The sequence below is a fragment of the Xiphias gladius genome, chromosome 1, assembly GCF_016859285.1.
Source record: "Xiphias gladius isolate SHS-SW01 ecotype Sanya breed wild chromosome 1, ASM1685928v1, whole genome shotgun sequence".
Classification (NCBI taxonomy): domain Eukaryota; kingdom Metazoa; phylum Chordata; class Actinopteri; order Istiophoriformes; family Xiphiidae; genus Xiphias; species Xiphias gladius.
In genome coordinates, this window is record NC_053400.1 from 25,443,483 (window position 1) to 25,463,361 (window position 19,879).

The 19,879-nt window shown below is 39.2% G+C and overlaps 2 protein-coding genes across 4 annotated transcripts; both read right to left on the bottom strand.

Annotated features, from left to right (window-relative positions):
- Positions 1 to 1,145: 1,145 nt before the first annotated feature.
- Positions 1,146 to 8,154, bottom strand: LOC120793215 (interleukin-18 receptor 1-like). Its single transcript, XM_040133073.1, has 10 exons — positions 8,064 to 8,154; positions 5,562 to 5,811; positions 3,931 to 4,117; positions 3,538 to 3,682; positions 3,383 to 3,445; positions 3,165 to 3,288; positions 2,885 to 3,030; positions 2,507 to 2,650; positions 2,221 to 2,373; positions 1,146 to 2,135 (listed from the first exon to the last, which is right to left on the bottom strand). Exons 1-10 carry the CDS (start codon positions 8,113 to 8,115, stop codon positions 1,774 to 1,776), a joined length of 1,626 nt encoding a protein of 541 aa, XP_039989007.1. The 5' UTR covers positions 8,116 to 8,154; the 3' UTR covers positions 1,146 to 1,773.
- Positions 8,155 to 13,947: 5,793 nt separating this feature from the next.
- On the bottom strand, positions 13,948 to 19,714 carry LOC120794401 (interleukin-1 receptor-like 1). 3 transcript variants are annotated; one of them, XM_040135472.1, is made up of 11 exons: positions 19,633 to 19,714; positions 18,742 to 18,868; positions 17,556 to 17,805; positions 16,822 to 17,008; positions 16,499 to 16,643; positions 16,344 to 16,406; positions 16,126 to 16,249; positions 15,858 to 16,003; positions 15,537 to 15,680; positions 15,202 to 15,354; positions 13,948 to 15,064 (listed from the first exon to the last, which is right to left on the bottom strand). In XM_040135472.1, the coding sequence occupies exons 2-11, from the start codon at positions 18,788 to 18,790 to the stop codon at positions 14,703 to 14,705; spliced, it is 1,623 nt and encodes a 540-aa protein (XP_039991406.1). In that variant the 5' UTR covers positions 18,791 to 18,868; positions 19,633 to 19,714; the 3' UTR covers positions 13,948 to 14,702. The 3 variants fall into 3 exon arrangements, with proteins under 3 accessions (XP_039991406.1, XP_039991397.1, XP_039991416.1); XM_040135463.1 differs by having other exon boundaries at positions 19,537 to 19,636; XM_040135482.1 differs by lacking the exon at positions 19,633 to 19,714 and having other exon boundaries at positions 13,948 to 15,058; positions 18,742 to 18,854.
- Between the last annotated feature and the right edge of the window lie 165 nt (positions 19,715 to 19,879).

The following is a 19,879-nucleotide window of genomic DNA, read 5'->3' on the forward strand; positions in this document are numbered from 1 at the left end:
CAGATAGAACAGGAAGCTTAAAGGACAGGATCAGGTTGTTAAAGGAATAGCTCAACTTTTTCAAAAATAAACATATTCACTTTGAGATGAGAAGATCAATATCAATCTAGTTACAGAGCTGGAAATGGACGCATTTAGCCTAGCTTAGCATAAAGACAAGCAGGGGGACACAACTAGCCTGACTCTGCCCAAAGTGAAAAACTATGGAAACCAACACTCATTTTTTTTAAAAATGTACATAAGCAGAAATATAAAAACATTTTACCCATTTTACTGTTATTCTGGGCAGGATCTCTTGTTAGTAATCTGATTGCCAGATATGGCTGGTGGGCAGGCTTTGGTTCTTGTCTCTGTACAGGTACAATGGTACCAAACCTGGCAATCTCACTGTGACGACAGGACTCTGAGCAGTTACTGCACCCAGCTGCTGTTTGCTAATGAAGAGGTCCAGCACTCACCACGCAACCAGAAATTATAGTTTTTACGTTTCTGCTTGTGGATGGGTTAAACAAACATAGACACAATGAGTTTATTAGTGAGATTTAGAGGTGATGAAAGGCGTGTTTTTGAGCTTTAGACAGAACCAGGCTCGCTGTTCACCCGTTTACAGTCTTTTTGTTAAGTTAGGCTAACCATTTCCGGACCCCAGAAAACGAATACACATATTTCCTTTTAGCTGTTAAGGGTCATTAGTTAGCAAACAATTGTCTACTTACACATCCATCAGAAACCAAGCAATATCAACATTCATTTGGATTCACAATTTTGGCCACCTGGACATTCACTGGCATATTGCTTTGTCATGATCTCCAACAACTACCTAAATAATAATCTGGGTCCTATTCTATTTGTGACAACTAAGCTACTCAGTAACTTTGTCTGTCTGCTGGACGGCTAGTGCACAGTTGGTTTACCAGAGTCCATTTGCTGGAAACTGCAGACACAACCGTAAAGGAAATGTGCATAATTGTGCTGAAAGTACAGTTGTAGTCTGGTGATAATTTTCAGTGGGTTTTAATATAAAATATATTGAATAATGCAGGTATAAAATGATATGCCATTTATTTTTAAGTACAGTTCTAGCCTAGGGCATCACAGTAGCACATATGCAGTAAAAGCAGTTATAGAGGAAATGAATGGTGAGGATGAAGAAATGATGAAGAGCAGCATGACAGTGACAGTAAGGATATTAATGTGGGTAAAGAGAACAGAGCTTGCATGTTCAAAAACAAACATAGGTAAATGTTTTCCACAGAAGACCTACATATACACAATGGTTGGACAAGAGATGCATAATAAATTATGTAAATCCAGTTAAATCACTTAAATATAAAAGTGGGATTTTAATTCATTAGCCAGTATGGAAAGCAACACTTCAACTGTAAAGAAAATGTACGAGTTGGACAATTCTGGATATGTCAGTATTAACAGTGTAAAGGCTTGTGCGGTAATGTATAAGCTCATATAATAACAAGAAGCAATTTTACATTTTCATATTACTTTCATTCATACTTCAAAGGTCTTTGCAGCTGACAGGTAAAGTAGCTTGTGTCAGTGTTCTGTCTTACTAAAGGAGTTTTTTCCTGAAAAAGGAAACATATCTTTGGCAATTCAGAAATACAAGATGTTATATGGAAAAATTAAGACACTACACTTAAATGTTACAAAATGAAAGTTCAATATGAATTCTTTATTTTAACTACAGAATACTGTACAGGATGGTGGTGAAGATGGATATGACATTGACTAGTAAACCCAACTTGGCTAAACATTTTACCACAACGCAACATCCTGAATTGTCTGTGGTAAAAGCCTCATTTTTGGTGCGTGCTGTGGCACAGGTAGGTGATAACGTAGCTGCTTCCAGAAGGAGGAGGATGGTGGCATGGAGCTTACGCCCTTCCAGGTGACACAGTCTCCAGCCTCAGTAAGAAGATGTAAGGCCTCGTGTAAGGAACCTGACATCGACATTTCAGTTGTCTCAGTTTTGATGAAAATCAATCGAGTCTGCCGCTCCACAAGGGCTGCATGGATGGCACTCAGCAGTCCAGACCCTGGACCAGGATCTGGAGAGGTGGGAACCAAAACCACCGTCCGGCTCTGCTCTGTGCAGTCTAACACTGCCTCTGCTGCAGCTGCAACCAACCAGAGCTCAGATTACACATGACTTCATTAATATTTTTAGGTCAGTTTTCTTCAAAGTATCTTTTAAATACGCACCTTTCCCTGGTAGGACATCACGATCATAAAGACAGAGACGGTAACCAAACGTCTCTTCCAAAACACTCTCCAGCCATCTTCTGTCATGAGCATTTAGTCCTTCATCTGTGTCGCTCTTATAATACATCAAAAAGGCATCGTAGCTTTTTCCATCTAATTAAACAACAACAAACCACAACAGCTCTGTCACTGCTGTCAAATTGTCTGCAGAAACAAGCATGAATGTATCTCTAAACTATAAGCTGCTAGTTAAAATGAAACAAATAGCCAAAAATATGACTCCCACCTGATCCGCTGCTATGGCAGCCAAGAGTGTCTCTTAGGAAAAGCGTGATGTCAATTTTCAACTTCACATAGATAACTAATGCCACAGCCATTACCACCAAGATGCCCACAACGCTGAGAGCCAGGGAAATGTATGAAGGGCAAGCTGCAGGGTAATAATGGAGAAAGTAAAATTATTAAATGGTAATTTAAACACTCAGTCATTTGAATGTGAATATTATGTCAAACTGATACATGAATTCACTGATTAAGTGACAGAAAATTATGACTTTTTTTGACGAATAAAATCATTATTTTTTTATCTAATTAATTAATCAAAAATAATAATAAACTAACTGAGCAATAAAGTAAATAACTAAAAAAGTACCACTAGGCAAACCTTTTTTGATCAGAGTGATGGTGACAAAGCTTGAGGTTTGGTAGACAGTTTCCAGTTTACAGGTATAATTTTTTGATAGATCCTCCTCCGACACCTTTCTGAAGACCAGAGATGCTGTCATCTTTATTTCTTCAGCATTATTTTCCCTGGAAAACAAATGAAAGGACATAATACTGGAGGATTAGGAAAGACAAGCTATTTTATGTGTGTGTTGAGTGTTCATGTGGCCGTGTGTGACATTGGCAAATTTGTTGTAATAGTTGTGCTGTGCAGTGTTTACCGTGTGCAATTGTAGAAAACTGATAAGTTGGCCTTTTTGTCGACAAATGATTTCCCACTCAACCAGAACACCCCGTCAAAGTCCGAATATGTAACAGCTTTACAATCAATCACCACTGTTGAGCCTAGACAAAGCAGTTCACAAACACTTTAAAAGTAGTAATTTGGAAAGGTAGGAAATGTTCATATGTGTATCCATGCTACAAGATTGAAGCTCACCCAAATCTACATGAAATACATCATTCTTGCGTGGCGAAACGATTACTGCAGTTTTCTCCGATTCTGCGCAAAAAAGGAGAAAACTCTTTACACCTTTTTTTGAACATATGAACTTCAACTTCAAGATAAACATATCGATAAAGTGTTTTTCTTACTCTTTGGTTTGACATCAAGTACCACTGTAAAGGTCATATTGTATGTTTGTCCATGATACAGGTAAGATCTGGTACAGGTGTAAACACCGTGGTCTTTCTCTTCCACACTTGAGAAGTAACCGTCTTTAGACAAAGACTCACCCTCCTACAAGATGAAAAATGAGTTGAATTTTTAAGCATGAAGTTACTGAAAACCAGCCTCAAATGAATGGAAGACACATTTAAAGTCCAAAAAAACTACAGTATACTGAAGGGTAAAAGTTAAAAAATGGATACATAGATTTGTAAATCTAATGGGTTAAAACATGCTGTCCCCACCAGACCACATGTCTACAGCTTCTAATTATAAAACCAGATTGCATTCACAGTCAAAAATCTGCAGTGTAAAATTACCTTGTGCCATGTGATGCTGTTACGGGTAATATTCGGGATATTTTCAGCAGGGATATTTACATCTGGGCAATTCAATTTGCAGGACTCTTGTGCGTAACATGTCTTAGAGTACTTGGTCCTCTCTTCATACTCTCTGGACTGTGCTGTGTTTACTGTCAGCATGAACCATAACTGGCTGCTGACATTCCTGTCATGTCATAAAAGAAACAATTATATAAACATACTGTATGAAGGTTTTTCACTTCACATTTATATCGCAGCAACTCACTCTGAATGTGGAAGTAAAGAAAGCTTTAAGGATCATTTTCCAAAATTTTTCATAGTTTTTCCAAAATACAAAAATGTTCCTCTTATCCGGTGTGCCAAAGACGCAGCATTAGAAGAAACCAGGATAGCTTTGTCAACCCATTGTGACGTATTTGGACTTAAAACATAGACTTTGAAGGAGGCGTCCCTTGACATGGCATGTGGCTATTGTCTTACATTACTAGCTGGCTGTGTACAAAGCTATCCAGTGCTGTAATCTCACAGAAAGAAACAAAAGAAAAAAGAGCTTTAAGTATTCACAGTACATTCACGAATCAATGTAATCGAACACGTCCCTCTGCATGACAGTGCAGCAGAGTGTCACAAATACCAGCGAATCCCATTTATGAAAAGACATTATGTTGCTGTTTTAGAACTATTATACCAGGGAGAACGGATGTCTGCGGCAGACATCTCCTGGATGACTTGCCTGGATGGCTGACAGATTAAAAATGCACAGATTCTTGTCCTTGCTGATGCGTTCGCTTCCCATAATTTCTGCAGATTTGTCAGCTGCACATTCATGCAGCGAATCTCCCGTTCTACCACATCCGAAATATGCGCTACTGGATCCAGATCGATCTGGTGACTGCGGAGGCCACGGAAGTACACTGAACTCACTGTCATGTTCATGAAATCAATTTGAGATTTTTTTTAAGGGGCCCAAAGTGTGCCAAGAAAAAACTCCCCACACCATTGCACCACCACCACCAGCCTGGACTGTTGACACAAGGCAAGTTGGGTCCATGGATTGATTCATGCAGTTGATGCCATATTCTGACCCCTCCCATCTGCTGCCTCGGGAAAAATCCAAATTCATCCGGCCAGGCCACGTTTTTTCAGTCTTCAGCTGTCCAGGTTTGGTTAGCCTGCCGCTCACTGAATGTATTTTGTATGCGGCATCATTCCGAGTAAACTCAAGAGACTTTTGTGCGTGAAAATCCTCGGAGATCAGGAGTTTTTTCACAAATACTCAAACCAGCCTGTGGCGACCAACAATCATGCCACTGTCAACATCTCTGAGATCACATTTTTTTCTTCATTATGATGTTTGATGTGGCCATTAACTAAGGCTCCTGACCTGTATCTACATGATTTTCTGCACTGCACTGCTGCTACATCATTAGCTGATTGCATGAGTAACCTGGTGCATAGGTGTTCCTGCTTAAGTGCTTGGGGAGTGTAGGTACAGCCTTGTACAGTGTCAGACTGAAATATGAAAGCTTACACTGTATAAATTAATTTTTAATGATAAGGAAACATAATCTTAAGATATTAGGATATAAAACAAAGTCAGGATCATTGTAGGACTGACAGGTATTTACCCCAGAGAGCAAGAGTAATTCCCCTGATGATTTTCAGATGCACTGAGAATAACAAGGCTCATCCCATAAACCTGCACTCCCATCTGCCTCTGCTCAGCTGATGACATGTTGGTCAGATCCACCTCCTGGGTGGCATAACTGGTCCAGATCGGTTTGGCATCACTGTTATGATTAATGTGAGAAGGGCACTGCAGCGCCACCATCTCACCTTCCTTGACACATATCTCCTTGTGTCTCGGGCGGCACGCACCTGTCAAAGAGTGTCACAAATGTTAGCTCATTTTACTGTGTAAAACTGTAACATGAACTGACCTGTGGACAGCTAGAACTAAATGTCAAAGATGTAATTATTGTATTGTTGTATCACAGAGATATGTGGCTGGTTAAAACCAGTACCAGCCGGTGTCCTGCCCACTGTTAAACTGAGGCTCGCACGCAAACTGATCGGTTTATCTCACTGTCAATCAACAAATCAATAGCCCTGGTCCTTATGTGCAGAACGAGTTAGACCTCTGGTTGTAACCCTTCTTTGCATGTTCTTACGGGGATCCAAACGACATGTGAGCATCTAAGTGCGGTTGTGTCTCTTTCTCTGTAAGGGGTAAGAGGTCGTAAAGAGTTCACTAAACAGCTGCCTGTGTTATCAATGGTAATGAGGCTCATACTTCCTGTCAGATTCACCAGAAGTTTAAGCTGATTCCACTGATTGTTTGGATTACTGTTCTGTACTGAGCTATCATATTCAAACCCTCCAGAACTCTGATAAAATGCTTTGTTTGGTGAATTTATTTCTGGGCAAACCTAAATTCTACACTTACATAATCAATCACAAATCTTGACCACAACTACTATTATGTTTCTCTGAAAATTACATGTGCAATAAGTTTGAAGTTAATAAGAATCTTTGAAGGGCATATGACTTGAAGTAGGACAAAAATACTGTTTATTAATTATAATTATTATTTATTATTAATTATAATTATTATTAATTATTCATTATTCATGTCTATTAATTAACAATTTACTGCCGTCAACCAATCAGAGATTTCCTTCAATTAGGGATGTAGATTGGTTTGTTAAAGCAAGTTGACCGGCTATAATATAACAATTTATTTTAAAATGTATTTTAAAATTTGAATGATACTGACAACAGTAGAAGTTTGCCTCTTTGTGAAACAGCACGAGCTTGGCTGATCCCTCCATTCTTAGACTGAACTGTAGGGGTGGCTAATAAGTTACCATGATCTAAGGGATCTGGTTGGAACATATCGTCTGATGAACTTGCTCAGGTAAACAGGGGTAAGGCCATGGAGACGAAACGAAGGATCTTAAAAATCCATTGTAAAAGACAAAGGCAGCCAGTGCAAGGCTTTAAGAGCCGGACTGACGTGGTCTCTCCTCTTGGTTCAGGTTAAGATTCTTGCAGCAGTGTTTCGTACCTGCTTTAGATGTGGAACAGTGGTCTAAGAGAGACCGGTCAACAGTAATCCAGTCTAGCTGACACCAGAGTATGTGCGTTTCTTGCTCTCAGCTAAGCAACTGCTATAAATCAAGAGTGGGGGTTCTTAACCACATCCTAGTTTCTTGGTGTCCATGAGTCTTGTGATTTCAGTGTGAAGGAAAACGGGTAAGGTTTGTGGAAAGCAGCACTTGTCGGTGCATTAAAGAAAAGATATGTGTTGAGATGTTGAGTGCCAATGTATTTAAAATGTGAGTGTATATAATATTTGCATAATGTGTCCATGCTTTAATTACATCTGCATGTGACAGTGTAGCACAGAAACAACAGCCTCTGCTGTTATTATGATTTGTGGCTGCCAGGATCACTATGCTCATAAACCATATTAATTTTCAGCGGTTTTGTCCAGTTTAATTAATTCACATGATCTACAGTTTTGAGGTCCTTGTACTTTGCTTGAGTTTATCCATTTTTATTCTTGTACTCCACAACAATTCAGAGGCAAATATTGTACTTTTTACTCCACTACATTTATAACTTTAGTTAATAGTTACTTTGCAGATTCAGATGAATCATACAGAATATAATCACTGACTAGATTATAATGTATTATTATAGGTTAAAATAAGTACTTTTACTTGTGGTACTTTAAGTCTTGTTTTTTTTTTTAACTTTTATTTGCGCTTAAGTAAAAATCTTGTACATTTCTACAACGTATTGTTGCCTTCACTTAAATAAGATATGTGATACCTGATGCTGTGTTACAAGCTATTTATAGTTGAGTATGTACTTCATTGTTATGTTTTTTTTTTTTTTGCTTTTTTGCTTTTCTGTGTCCATGTCTCCTTGGACTGAATCAAGGTTTTTTTTTTGGTTCTTCTTTTTCTTCTTCCTCTATTTTGCTTTTTTTTTTTTTTTTTTTTTTTTTTTGGTTTGTTTGTTTTTTGTTTGTTTGCATGGAGACGTGCGTTATTTGGATCTTCTTTTTTTGTGTGTGACTAATCCCTTATCGTCCTTTCACACCATTAAGAGCATTCTCTTACCTGTTTTTGATGTAAGGAGGAGAATCAGAGGGAGCAGAAGTACTTTCACCATCTTAAAAGCCTGCAGCACTGTGCACCAAACATTCAACAGCGTTGTCAAAAATGTGCTCTGAACAAACAGCCCCCAAATGCAGCTCTGATACAGCTGTGCATTGCCCTAAAGTTGTGAATCATATTGCGTGATGATAGAAGTGAAACTTAAGGAAATGCGTGACATTGTCGCTGTCATGTAAACACCCCCTGAATCTCCAATATTACTATTATTAGCGTCATCATTTTTTGTATTCATTTATGGACTAATTGTTTATTTTGAATATACCTTTCTTGATGCTGAGTTTTTCCCTTCTGTGATAAATGCAAACAATGAAAATCCAACTTTAAAAACATCTCATGGTGCAGTTTCGTGTCATCCGCAGTGAGATGTGGAAACGGGGCAGGGGAAACACGCGTCACTGGCTGCGCAAGTGTGCAACCAGAGGAAACAATAAGGCACTGACTAATTCATTCCTTGTGATAGGGAGTCCACTGGGGACTTTGACCGTCTCTCAGCAGAAGTTGGACTTAGAGAACAAGCTGACAGTGATCCAACGACACATCTGGCCCGTGGCCGGGACACTGGTCCAGTCTCTGTATTCAAAGCAGGCCAGGCCACGGGCCATGGGTGAGCGCAGCAAACAGGGTATCCCTATAAAGAATGAATAAAGGATAAAGAGAGCAGGGGAATGAAATTAAAGCAGAGCAGGGGCAGGATAAGATAGTCATTAGTAGCTCGCACTTGGTTCGGATTTGAATCTTACAGCGAGGGATCAGAAAGAAGCTGGTTTAAGAATTTCTTTGGACAAAATAAAGAATATCAATACTTGTTAAATCTGTGCAGTTTGCTGTTGTATTTATGCAGTGAACAAACAGAATATATCATTGAAATGTTATTACTGACACGTGTAACCAGCATTTTAATATTGTCAAAGTTTAGCTAATTTTAACAAAATATACAATTGGGTATTTTAATCTATAATAGTATGAACTGATCACAGTTTTTACTTAAAATATTTATCTAAAAAGTAACTATGGTTGTGAAATAAAGTGGAGTAAAAAGGGCAACATTTCCCTCAGAAATGTAGTGGAGTAGAAGTATAAATTATCATAAAATTGAAATACACAAAACCTCAAAACTGTTGTCTAGTACAGTACTTGAGTACATGTACAACTGCAAAGATGAGCATATCTTCGATAAAATTCAGTCTGGCTGCCGCCGCTTGCACTCAACAGAAACAGCTTTTCTCAGAGTCTCTAACGATATTTTGATACACAGTGATGCAGGAGAATGTTTCGTGTTGGTGCTGTTGGTTCTCAGTGCTGCTTTCGATACTGTGGACCAACGTATCGTGTTTGCAGTGGTTCGTTTCCTACCTCTCGGATAGGAGAAAATCGGTTTCTGTTGGCAGTTTTGCCTGCTCATCTGAATTTCTGTATTGTGGTGTGCCCCAAGGTTCAGTCTTTGGTCCTATTCTTTTCACCTTGTATATGCTTCCCCTTAGATAATAGGGCACTTTAAAGGTATCTCCCATCACTTTTATGCAGATGACATTCAATTACATTTCTAATTCAAATCTCAAAACATAGCCAAATTGTAAGTTTTAAATACTATTTGAATAAAAGACTGAATGGTTGCTAATTTCTTACAGCTAATTGCTGAAAAAACTGAGATCTTTACTTCTGCCCCTCCTAGTGTTGTCCCTAAAATAATGGATGGTCTATGTGTCTCTAGGTGTCACAATGGACCAGGCTCTGGACCAACATGTTCAGTGTCTTATTTGCTTGTTTTCTCCAGCTGAGAAACATTGTAAAGCTCAGGCCCCTTGTATCTCAAGTGGAAATGGAAATGTTAATCCATGCTTTTATATTGTCCCGTCTCGACTATTGCAACTGTCTTTTAAACTGCCACGGCAAAACATCCCTGGATCGTTTACAAGTTGTCCAAAATGCTGCTGCTAAGCTCTCGACCAGGTCCCTCAAAAAGTCTCATGTGACACTGATTCTAATTACTCTTCACTGGCTCTCCATCAAAATCCGAATCCAATTCAAAGTCCTTGAGACCACCTATAGAGCTCCTTTGCTGGTTGTTCCTGCAGCAAGGTTTTAAACTAAAAGAGACTGCACTTTTGAGGTTGTGGCTCCTAGACTTTGGAACTGTCTCCCCTGGAATTCAAGATCTGTGGACACATTTAAAAGGTAGCTCAAGGCCTACTTGTTTAGGCTTGCCACTGTGTAATTTTTCTATTTATTCTGATTTTTATTACACTTTATGTCTGTATATATGTCTTTTTTTTTTTTATCTCTGTAAAGCACTTTGTGACATCTCTGCTCTTCAAAGTTGCTATATAAATAAAGTATTTTCTTACTTACAATCCACCACTGCATTTATGTACATATCCGTATCTGCAACACAACTAACAGTGTATAGGTGAAAGTCACAGCTGTGTCTCACAAGTGATTCATTTCATGATTTCATTTCTGCTCTTCATCCGACCTTTGGGATCTGAATAAATTCATATTTTAAACTTTAAAGGAAGCAGAAATATGTATTAAAAACACAAAATTGTTTATATTTTCAGATTTTGCTTCATCATTGCTTTAGTTCTTGTGAATAACTAGATAATTGTTAGAAAGAAAAAAATGCTCTTTGATTGAACTGGCAAAAATCAAAGAGCATATCAGGATAAAAGATAGACAACCAGTTGACATTGCTTCATTTTGAGGTGTGACAAGCTAAAACCACTTCTTTGAAGTAGTCCGGTGATATAGTACTGAGTCAGGGGACTCACCACAGACAGACCAAGTCCGAGATATCCTCACTTATAGTCCTACACTTGGTCCTACCCTTCCTATAATGCAACATTGATGAAATTATCAGGGGTTATTTTCAGAGACTTGAATAAGCTTCTCCTGAGCCACAGCAGACATTATACAACCTACTGGATGCGACTGAGTCGTACTCCCCAATATAGTTTGACCTTTATCTGTAAAATCAGTGGAATTTCCACTTGAGCACAGCGACACTTGGCTTACATTCTATATTTTGACTTAGCGCTTTCAGTTTGTACTGATTTATTTTTGGCAAATGTCACATGATCCATGTTCTTTCTTCATAAACAGTAGTTTATAACATTGCAGCATTACACCACCTGGCACACCAGTCATAACCACACAAACCACACTGTAGCTGACAGACAAACTGACAGCAGCATCAAATTAACTAATAACTAATTCTTGTATAATAGCAATGTATAAAATGGTGAAACAAACTTGATAATGTGAAAGGGGTCGCTTGCAGTGATGAACGTACAGACAATTATAACCTGAATCTGCAGCTCCCCTCAGCTCCACGGAGCCTTACAGTGGGTTTCAAGTCATTGTTTGGCTCTCTGGCCCACAACTTTACTCGTCACTTTCCCTGCCCACATAGCATGGTTTTTGGTCGTAGCAGGAAGCTGTTTTCTGTGAAAAGGCTCTAGAAATTCACAGTACAACACCTACTCAGCACCAAAAAGGAGACAAACAAAGTTAGAGACTAGCCGGTGAACACAGTGGAACAATTAGCAGCAAAAGAGCCAGATGTTTCCCTCAGGAGTTGATAAAGACCAAAAACAGAACTCAAAGGGAGTGAAAACTGGACTTACACCAAGTGGCCAGAAACATGACTCATAATTTTATAAAATGTTGATGTGTAAAAGAGCAGTTTCCTAACAATCACATCGCATCCTCTTAAAAAGTGAAAGGTGGTTCAAAGTTGTAATCCTTAAGATTTTCATGAGATCAAACCCTGTTTTTGATGCTATTTAAGGTTGGCATTTTTCAGCAATAGCCATTCAATGTCCAGTCAGTTGGCAGTTAATTAGGTACACCTACTGTCCTGCAATAAATCCTACCTCCAGGAAGGTTATGTTGTTCAGTTTTTATATGGTGCCGTTGAATTGTATTGCAGACAAGTGTTTCTATTGTTTTAGTTCACCCCATGTATATCTGAGGGTAGGCTCGATAACAGACAAAAACAAACGCCTCCCTGTGTAATGCAATACAGAGAGGTGTCAGTACTATTGCAAACCAAACATTTCCTACTGCTGCAGCTTCACATTAAAAGTGTTCAACTAGTAAAGAGTATGGCCACAGTGAGCTACACGTGACCACACACCTCTAACTCCACAGCACGGTAACAAACTCTCTTCACCGTGCTCTGCTGTTGTGTGGACAACTACTCGCACCATGTGCAGCGTGAAATCAGATCGCAGTTCCAATTATTACTGATAGGCTGTTTTTTATGTATTAAAACAATGTGAGTTCTTAGGCTGTGCTGATAGCAGATACACCGGTTGAGCTTCCGTTGTATCTGTGACAAAGTAGTAACAGTTGTTGCCAAATCAACCAGGACTGAAATTTCAAGGATCACATATATTAATCATACTTCGATAGCAAGGCCTTGTGAATGGGCTAATCTGCAGGTTGGCACAAGAAGGTCCACCCAAAGATTCTTTTCCTGCCCGTTTCTCACCATAGCAGGGCAATATATTTCACCTTTACAATTCTGGAGGGATCACAACATTAGGCTCAGTTTACAAGGCTGGATTACAAACCAGGCACAGCAAGCAACTACCCAGGGGCCCCAGACCCCCAGGGAGAACAAGAGCCCCAGTTTCACTCCATATCGTTTCTGTCTACATAGTTTGATTAATCGCAAATTTGTTGTAAATTTTTACAACTGATGTAGGATACCAGTTACGACGGGTCCTTTGCTTTCCATGTTGTGGCCCTGGTCTTGTAGAGGGACCCTAAGTCAAAATCTAGTTTTAAGACCTTCATTGTTTTAGTTTATATTAAGATCATTATTTGTTATGTTGTGTTTCATCATAATACTGCCATTAACACACAGCAAGCAAGGTAGTATTTCTCCATCATGGGTATATAAACAATTCCATCATGGGTGCATAAGGCTGCAAGCAACAATTATTTTCATTATCAATAGGTCAGAGAACTATTTTCTTTAATAACTGACTGTTATTTCAGTGTGTAAAATGACAAAAATAATGAAAAATACCCACCCTTATTTCCCTGAAGTCCACGTTTACATATTAAGAATGGTTCATTTGTCTGACCAACAGTCAAAAACCCAAAGATGTTCCCTTTACTATAATAGAAAATTGGGAAAACTAGAAGCTGGTATCAATGAAATCAGATCACAGTTCAGAGAGGGGGCTTGAATATGCAAAAAAAACTTTCACTAACCTTCCATGACAACAGTTTTGACTGTTTCAAGCATCAAATTGAGCAGACTTTGAAAGTTAAAGGTTCATTTTACAGTTATGGCAATACAGTATATTCTGTGTTTCAAAGGAGTCATTCTTTGAAGCTGCACTTATTTTTTTGTCCAGCAGGTGGGAGAAAAACATCAAATAAGCTCATCATCATGCTCAGTTAAACTTAATGAGCAATCACTGGCCTACTTACACAGAAAACAGGGAGAAACAATGTGTTCTCTGCCACCTGATGAATAGAAGTTCAATATTCACTGGCCTTTTGACTCAGCTGTGATCTTGGGGAAAATATCTGGGTCCTTAGCTGACAAATATTCCGCTTTCTTCACTTGTTTACTGTTTGCTATTCGATGCTGAGTAGGTAGTGTTAGGTTTGGTTTATCAGAGCTTGTTTGCCAAAAAGGGCTTGGCTGCCTTCGGGGAGTTCATGAGAACATCCGACAGTGAAAAATACGGTAAATTGTCAAAATGTAAAATTAAAACAATATACCACAAGAGGCTAAACCATCCAACCCTTTCACGTTACACATACTCATTTCATATTTTTGATATCAAAAACATTTATTAATGCAGGTTTGAAAGAACTGGTACAAGCGAAATTACAGAAAAGTGCAATTTTAACAATTTAGGAGGATATTGACCTGGGGAAGTGGGCCTGGAGAAGCTCACCACTGCACATTTTCCATCTTTCCCTGCAGTGCTTAGACCTGATCAGCCTTTTTGCACTAAAGACATTTTTAGACGTCACAGAAAGAAAGGCTGACGTATAAATAATCAAATTAATGATGGCTGAATTCCATTGAGCTGCTTCATTCTCAGCGTCCTGGTATTATGCATGCTGGCTCACCTTCACACTGTCATAACCTACGGGTTGTTAAAGTTACAACACAAACCACGATGACAAGTCAAAATCTGTGTTTAAAAAGGCCTATTTGCTCAATGGCATGTGCTCAGTCAGTCCAGAGCTGATCGGGTGTGGGCGGATTGGGTAGAGATGGAAGACATGTAGTGCTGGGGCTCACCCGGATTGGGCACCACTACACTAAGGTGTTGCTTTTCATGATATATTGAGTGGTAAGTGGTAAGTTGAAGTTATAGGGTTGACTAGAAGTTACAGGGTTGAAGGAGGAATGGGCGGCATCATGAGAACAAGACCAGTAGTTCCAGTAGTAAGTAAGGAGCTTCAAAAACTATTTTAGGCAAATTTTGAATCCCAGAATTCAAAATCTTAGAAATATATGTAGTTAGTTTTAATGTGATTTAAATGTATACTTATGTAATATACTAAAAACTGTGATATGATATATTCATTCTGACTTTGCTAAACATTTTAACAATGATCATCCTGGGCAGCTGTCTGTGGTAAAAGCCTCATTTTTGGTGCCTGCTGTGGCACAGGTAGGTGATAACGTAGCTGCTTCCAGAAGGAGGAGGATGGTGGCATGGAGCTTACGCCCTTCCAGGTGACACAGTCTCCAGCCTCAGTAAGAAGATGTAAGGCCTCGTGTAAGGAACCTGACGTCGACATTTCTGTTGTCTCAGTTTTGATGAAAATCAAGCGAGTCTGCCGCTCCACAAGGGCTGCATGGATGGCACTCAGCAGTCCAGACCCTGGAGCAGGATCTTGAGAGGTAGGAACCAAAACCACCGTCTGGCTGTGCTCTACGCAGTCTAACACTGCCTCTGCTGCAGCTGCAAATAACCAGAGCTCAGATTACACATTACGTCATTAATATTCGATTCAAACTATACAAGGAGTAAATTATGTTAATGATATCTATGTCAATATAATGCAAAACTTATTTCATTATTAGGAGTACGATACGTACCTTTCCCTGGTAAGACTTCATGATTGTAGAGACAGAGACGGTAACCGAACCTCTCTTCCAAAACACTCTCCAGCCATCTTCTGTCATGAGCATTTAGTCCTGCATCCGTGTTGCTCTTATAACACATCAAAAAGGCATCGTAGCGTTTTCCATCTAATCAAATAACAACAAACAATTGTCCAGCAGGTCACAGCCATGCTATCTCAGAAATGGATACTAGTAAAGGTAGAAACAAAATGGATGCCTGCTCCAGCACAACCATGCAATTGTGGGAAAAATGAGATCCTGTGATACCAAAGTTATTTGAAACAAATTGCCAAAGATATGACTCTCACCCGAGCCACCGCTATGGAAGCCAAGATTGTCTCTTAGGAAAAGCGTGATGTCAATTTTCAACTTCACATAGATAACTACTGTCACAACCATTACCACAATGATGCCCACAATGCTGACGGCCAGGTAAATGTACAAAGGGCGAGCTGCAGGGTAATAATGGAGAGATTGTTATAAACATTAAATAAACTTTACAGATAACACTTTAATGTTGCTTGAATGTGGTTTGAGCTTTATGATAGTTTACTGAACACAACACTGCTGCAAACAACCATATACAATAGTAAAGCCAAAGCTAAGCTCTGTTTATCTATCTTACAAACTTTTTTTGGCCAGAGTGATGGTGACAAAGCTTGAGGTTTGGTAAACACTTTCGAGTTTACAGGTATAATTTTTTGATAGATCCTCCTCCGACACCTTTCTGAAGACCAGAGATGCTGTCATCTTTATTTCTTCAGCATTATTTTCCCTGGAAAACAAATGAAAGGACATAATACTGGAGGATTAGGAAAGACAAGCTATTTTATGTGTGTGTTGAGTGTTCATGTGGCCGTGTGTGACATTGGCAAATTTGTTGTAATAGCTGTTTACCGTGTGCTGTTGTAGAAAACTGGTAAGTTGGCCTTTTTGTCGACAAATGATTTCCCACTCAACCAGAACACCCCGTCAAAGTCCGAATACGTAACAGCTTTACAATCAATCACCACTGTTGAGCCTAGACAAAGCAGTTCACAAACACTTTAAAAGTAGTAATTTGGAAAGGTAGGAAATGTTCATATGTGTATCCATGCTACAAGATTGAAGCTCACCCAAATCTACATGAAATACATCATTCTTGCGTGGCGAAACGATTACTGCAGTTTTCTCCGATTCTGCGCAAAAAAGGAGAAAACTCTTTACACCTTTATTTGAACATATGAACTTCAACTTCAAGATAAACATATTGATAAAGTGTTTTTCTTACTCTTTGGTTTGACATCAAGTACCACTGTAAAGGTCATATTGTATGTTTGTCCATGATACAGGTAAGATCTGGTACAGGTGTAAACACCGTGGTCTTTCTCTTCCACACTTGAGAAGTAACCGTCTTTAGACAAAGACTCACCCTCCTACAAGATGAAAAATAAGTTGAATTTTTAGGCATGAAGTTACTGAAAACCAGCTTCAAATGAAGGGAAGACACATTTAAAGTCCAAAAAAACTACAGTATACTGAAGGGTATGTCTACAGCTTCTAATTATAAAACCAGATTGCATTCACAGTCAAAAATCTGCAGTGTAAAATTACCTTGTGCCATGTGATGCTGTTACGGGTAATATTCGGGATATTTTCAGCAGGGATATTTACATCTGGGCAATTCAATTTGCAGGACTCTTGTGTGTAACATGTCTTAGAGTACCTGCTCCGCTCTTCATACTCTCTGGACTGTGCTGTGTTTACTGTCAGCATGAACCAGAACTGGCTGCTGACCTTCCTGTCATGTCATAAAAGAAACAATTATATATACATACTGTATGAAGGTTTCACTTCACATATATATCGCAGCAACTCACTCTGAATGTGGAAGTAAAGAAAGCTTTAAGGATCATTTTCCAAAATAGAGTAATTTGATGGATTGCAGTTAAATTTTGTGCATTCATGTCCCCCTCAGGATGATTGTGCTAGCTGATGATGCATACTTTTTCTCTAGCACCGTCATCGGGTCTAACTTTTAATTTGTCCATACTTACGATCTTTACTTACGATACTTTACGATCAAATACCTGTAAAACTAATGACATTCCCAAGAGCAAATACATAAAACATATAAACTTTGTCTTCATTGAGATATAACTGCTTATAGAAATAGTGACGTGAAACCTCATCCATTAGTCATCTTTGTCGGTTTTTTTTCAGCTAGCCAAAAAAAGATTTTTAGGAATATAATCTGATTCATCGATGAACTACTCATGCTACATAGTCATTCTTGTTACAAGAGAGTTCTAGAGTTATTTTTCACGTTAGGAATATTTGGTCATTACCCCAGAGAGCATGAGTAATTCCCTTGATGGTTTACAGATGCGCTGAGAATCACAAGACTCCTGCCATGTACGAGCACACCCATCTGTGACAGGTCAGCCGATGACATGTTGGTGACAAACATCCTCTCGGGTGTGTGACTCGTCCAGACCAGTTTGGTATGACTTTGATTATACCCTGTGTAAGGGCACAGCAGCGCCACCACCTCGCCTGCCTTTGAATGTATCTCGCTGTGTCTTAAGGGACACACGCCTGCAAAAGAGTCCAACAAATTTGATTTCATTTTACTGTGTGAAACTACAACATGAACTTGTTTGTGTACACGGAGAATGAAATCTCCAAAATATCATTACTGTATGCTCACAAAGCCACTGAAATGTGGCTGGTTAGTCATTTAATCAAATTATCTATCAATGACAATTTACTGCTGTCAACCAATCAAATAATTTCTTCAACTTGGGAGTTAGATATGAAAACTGACTTCCAAGCAGAGCTAAGCATGTCCTGGCCGCCGCTTTGTATTGAGAGTGGTATCGATCTTCTCACCTAACTCTTGGAAATAAAGAGAATGCGCACATTTCCCAACATGTGCCACTTTTCTTTTGGTGGTGATAACATTGACAGGATATGTTAAACCTAACGGTAAAAGTATTCATCGTGCAAAATATCGGGCCCTGACAGTGACATATCTTAGGAGCTAGTTTGAACTAATTTATACGAGGTTAGGTAGTTTAGTCCAGTGGTTCTCAACCGACTGGATTATTCAGGATAAACCTGAGGGGTCCTTAGAAGAAAAAGTCATTTTCCCTCCGAAATGTAGCAAAGTTGAAGTCAAAGTGGCATTAAATGGAAATGCCCAAATAGGAAATAAAGCACAAGTACCTCAAAAAAGTTCAGCACTCAGGTGAATGTAGGCTACTTAGTTACTTTCCACCAGAGCATCTTTATTATTAGTGCACTCATGTAGAACTATAAATTTAATTACACCCACTGAAACTCGATGTAAGGTAGGTGGAGGTTATTATAATATCATCATTATAATATTTTATATATTTATTATATTTTATATTAAATATTTAACACCACATAAAGTCTCGATTCGCCTGTTACAACCAACAGATTTACACAGTATTCGAAGTGCGCGAATGCCATTCATAACAAACCTCGACGACGTGGTCATTTTCTTACCTGCCAATGATGTAAGGAGGAAGAGCAGGGGTATTTTCACCGTCGTCATGTTGACGCCTCACGTCAAGGGTCCGGGCGAATGATGGCGTCTCTGAAACGCGGCTTCTTTTAAGGCTCAGCAGCCGCACTTCAGGGGAAATGTCAAAGGTTAGAGTCAAACACCGGCCTCTCCACGTCGTAGCACATTTACTGCGGGTCGGACAAAAAAAAAAAAAAAATGAAACTGAAAGGACAGAAGGAATGGAAACACCTCTCAGCGCAAACTGAGTTCGTTGCTCTATCGTTCAAGCCAAGGTAAACATTTCCTACACTTGACCTAGTCTACCACAGACGGGTTTTACCATTTATTAGAAAAGGGACGTATACCCTAAAAAAAAACAAAAAACAAAAAACGTGTGTTGCCTTTAATAGGCTAACGGGGGGGAAAAAATGTCAATTTGTATAATTTATTTGTATAAATAAAATCAATGTCTTTTTCTAGCACCCTCAGGCGCTGTCAAATTGCTATTTTAATATTTCACACGTGGTGGAGAGGAGATTGTTACCAGTGGCAACCGTGAAGTTGTCAGTTAGTTAGCCTGATGAAGTTTAACTGAGCTGTAACGCGTCAAAAATTATGTATTAACCGTTAATAAAGTAGTAAAGTAAAGCGAGTAATTATAACTTATAAACCATGTATAAATAGTGCCTTGTCAGAAAGTGGTACCGTTACGATTAACAACGTTTTCGATACTTGTTTTACATTATCATTGAAACAGGTTTACGGATTTACTTGAATTAGCTTAAACAGCTTACTATGCCCAGTGCACCCTCGTGATTGGGACTTTTTTTCTCTCCTCCAAATAACCCAGCTGTCACAGGGCCTTCTCCGGTAACAACGATGTCAAGTACCTGACGAAATGAACTGGCAACAGCTGCTTCGTTGGGGCTTGATGTCATCAGCAGGGACCAGGGCATTCGTACGCTCCGCTGCGCGGAACCGGGCCGTGGGCGTGCCCCGCGGGAGCGGATTTCCAGGGCAACCGCGGCTCCCGAAACCTCTTTGTATTGGTCTCTGGTGGTTGCGGCCACGCAGGGCGATAGCGGGACTTGGAGAGACCGTTTTTGTTTTGGTTTTTTTTTAAAAAAAAGCTTCTTC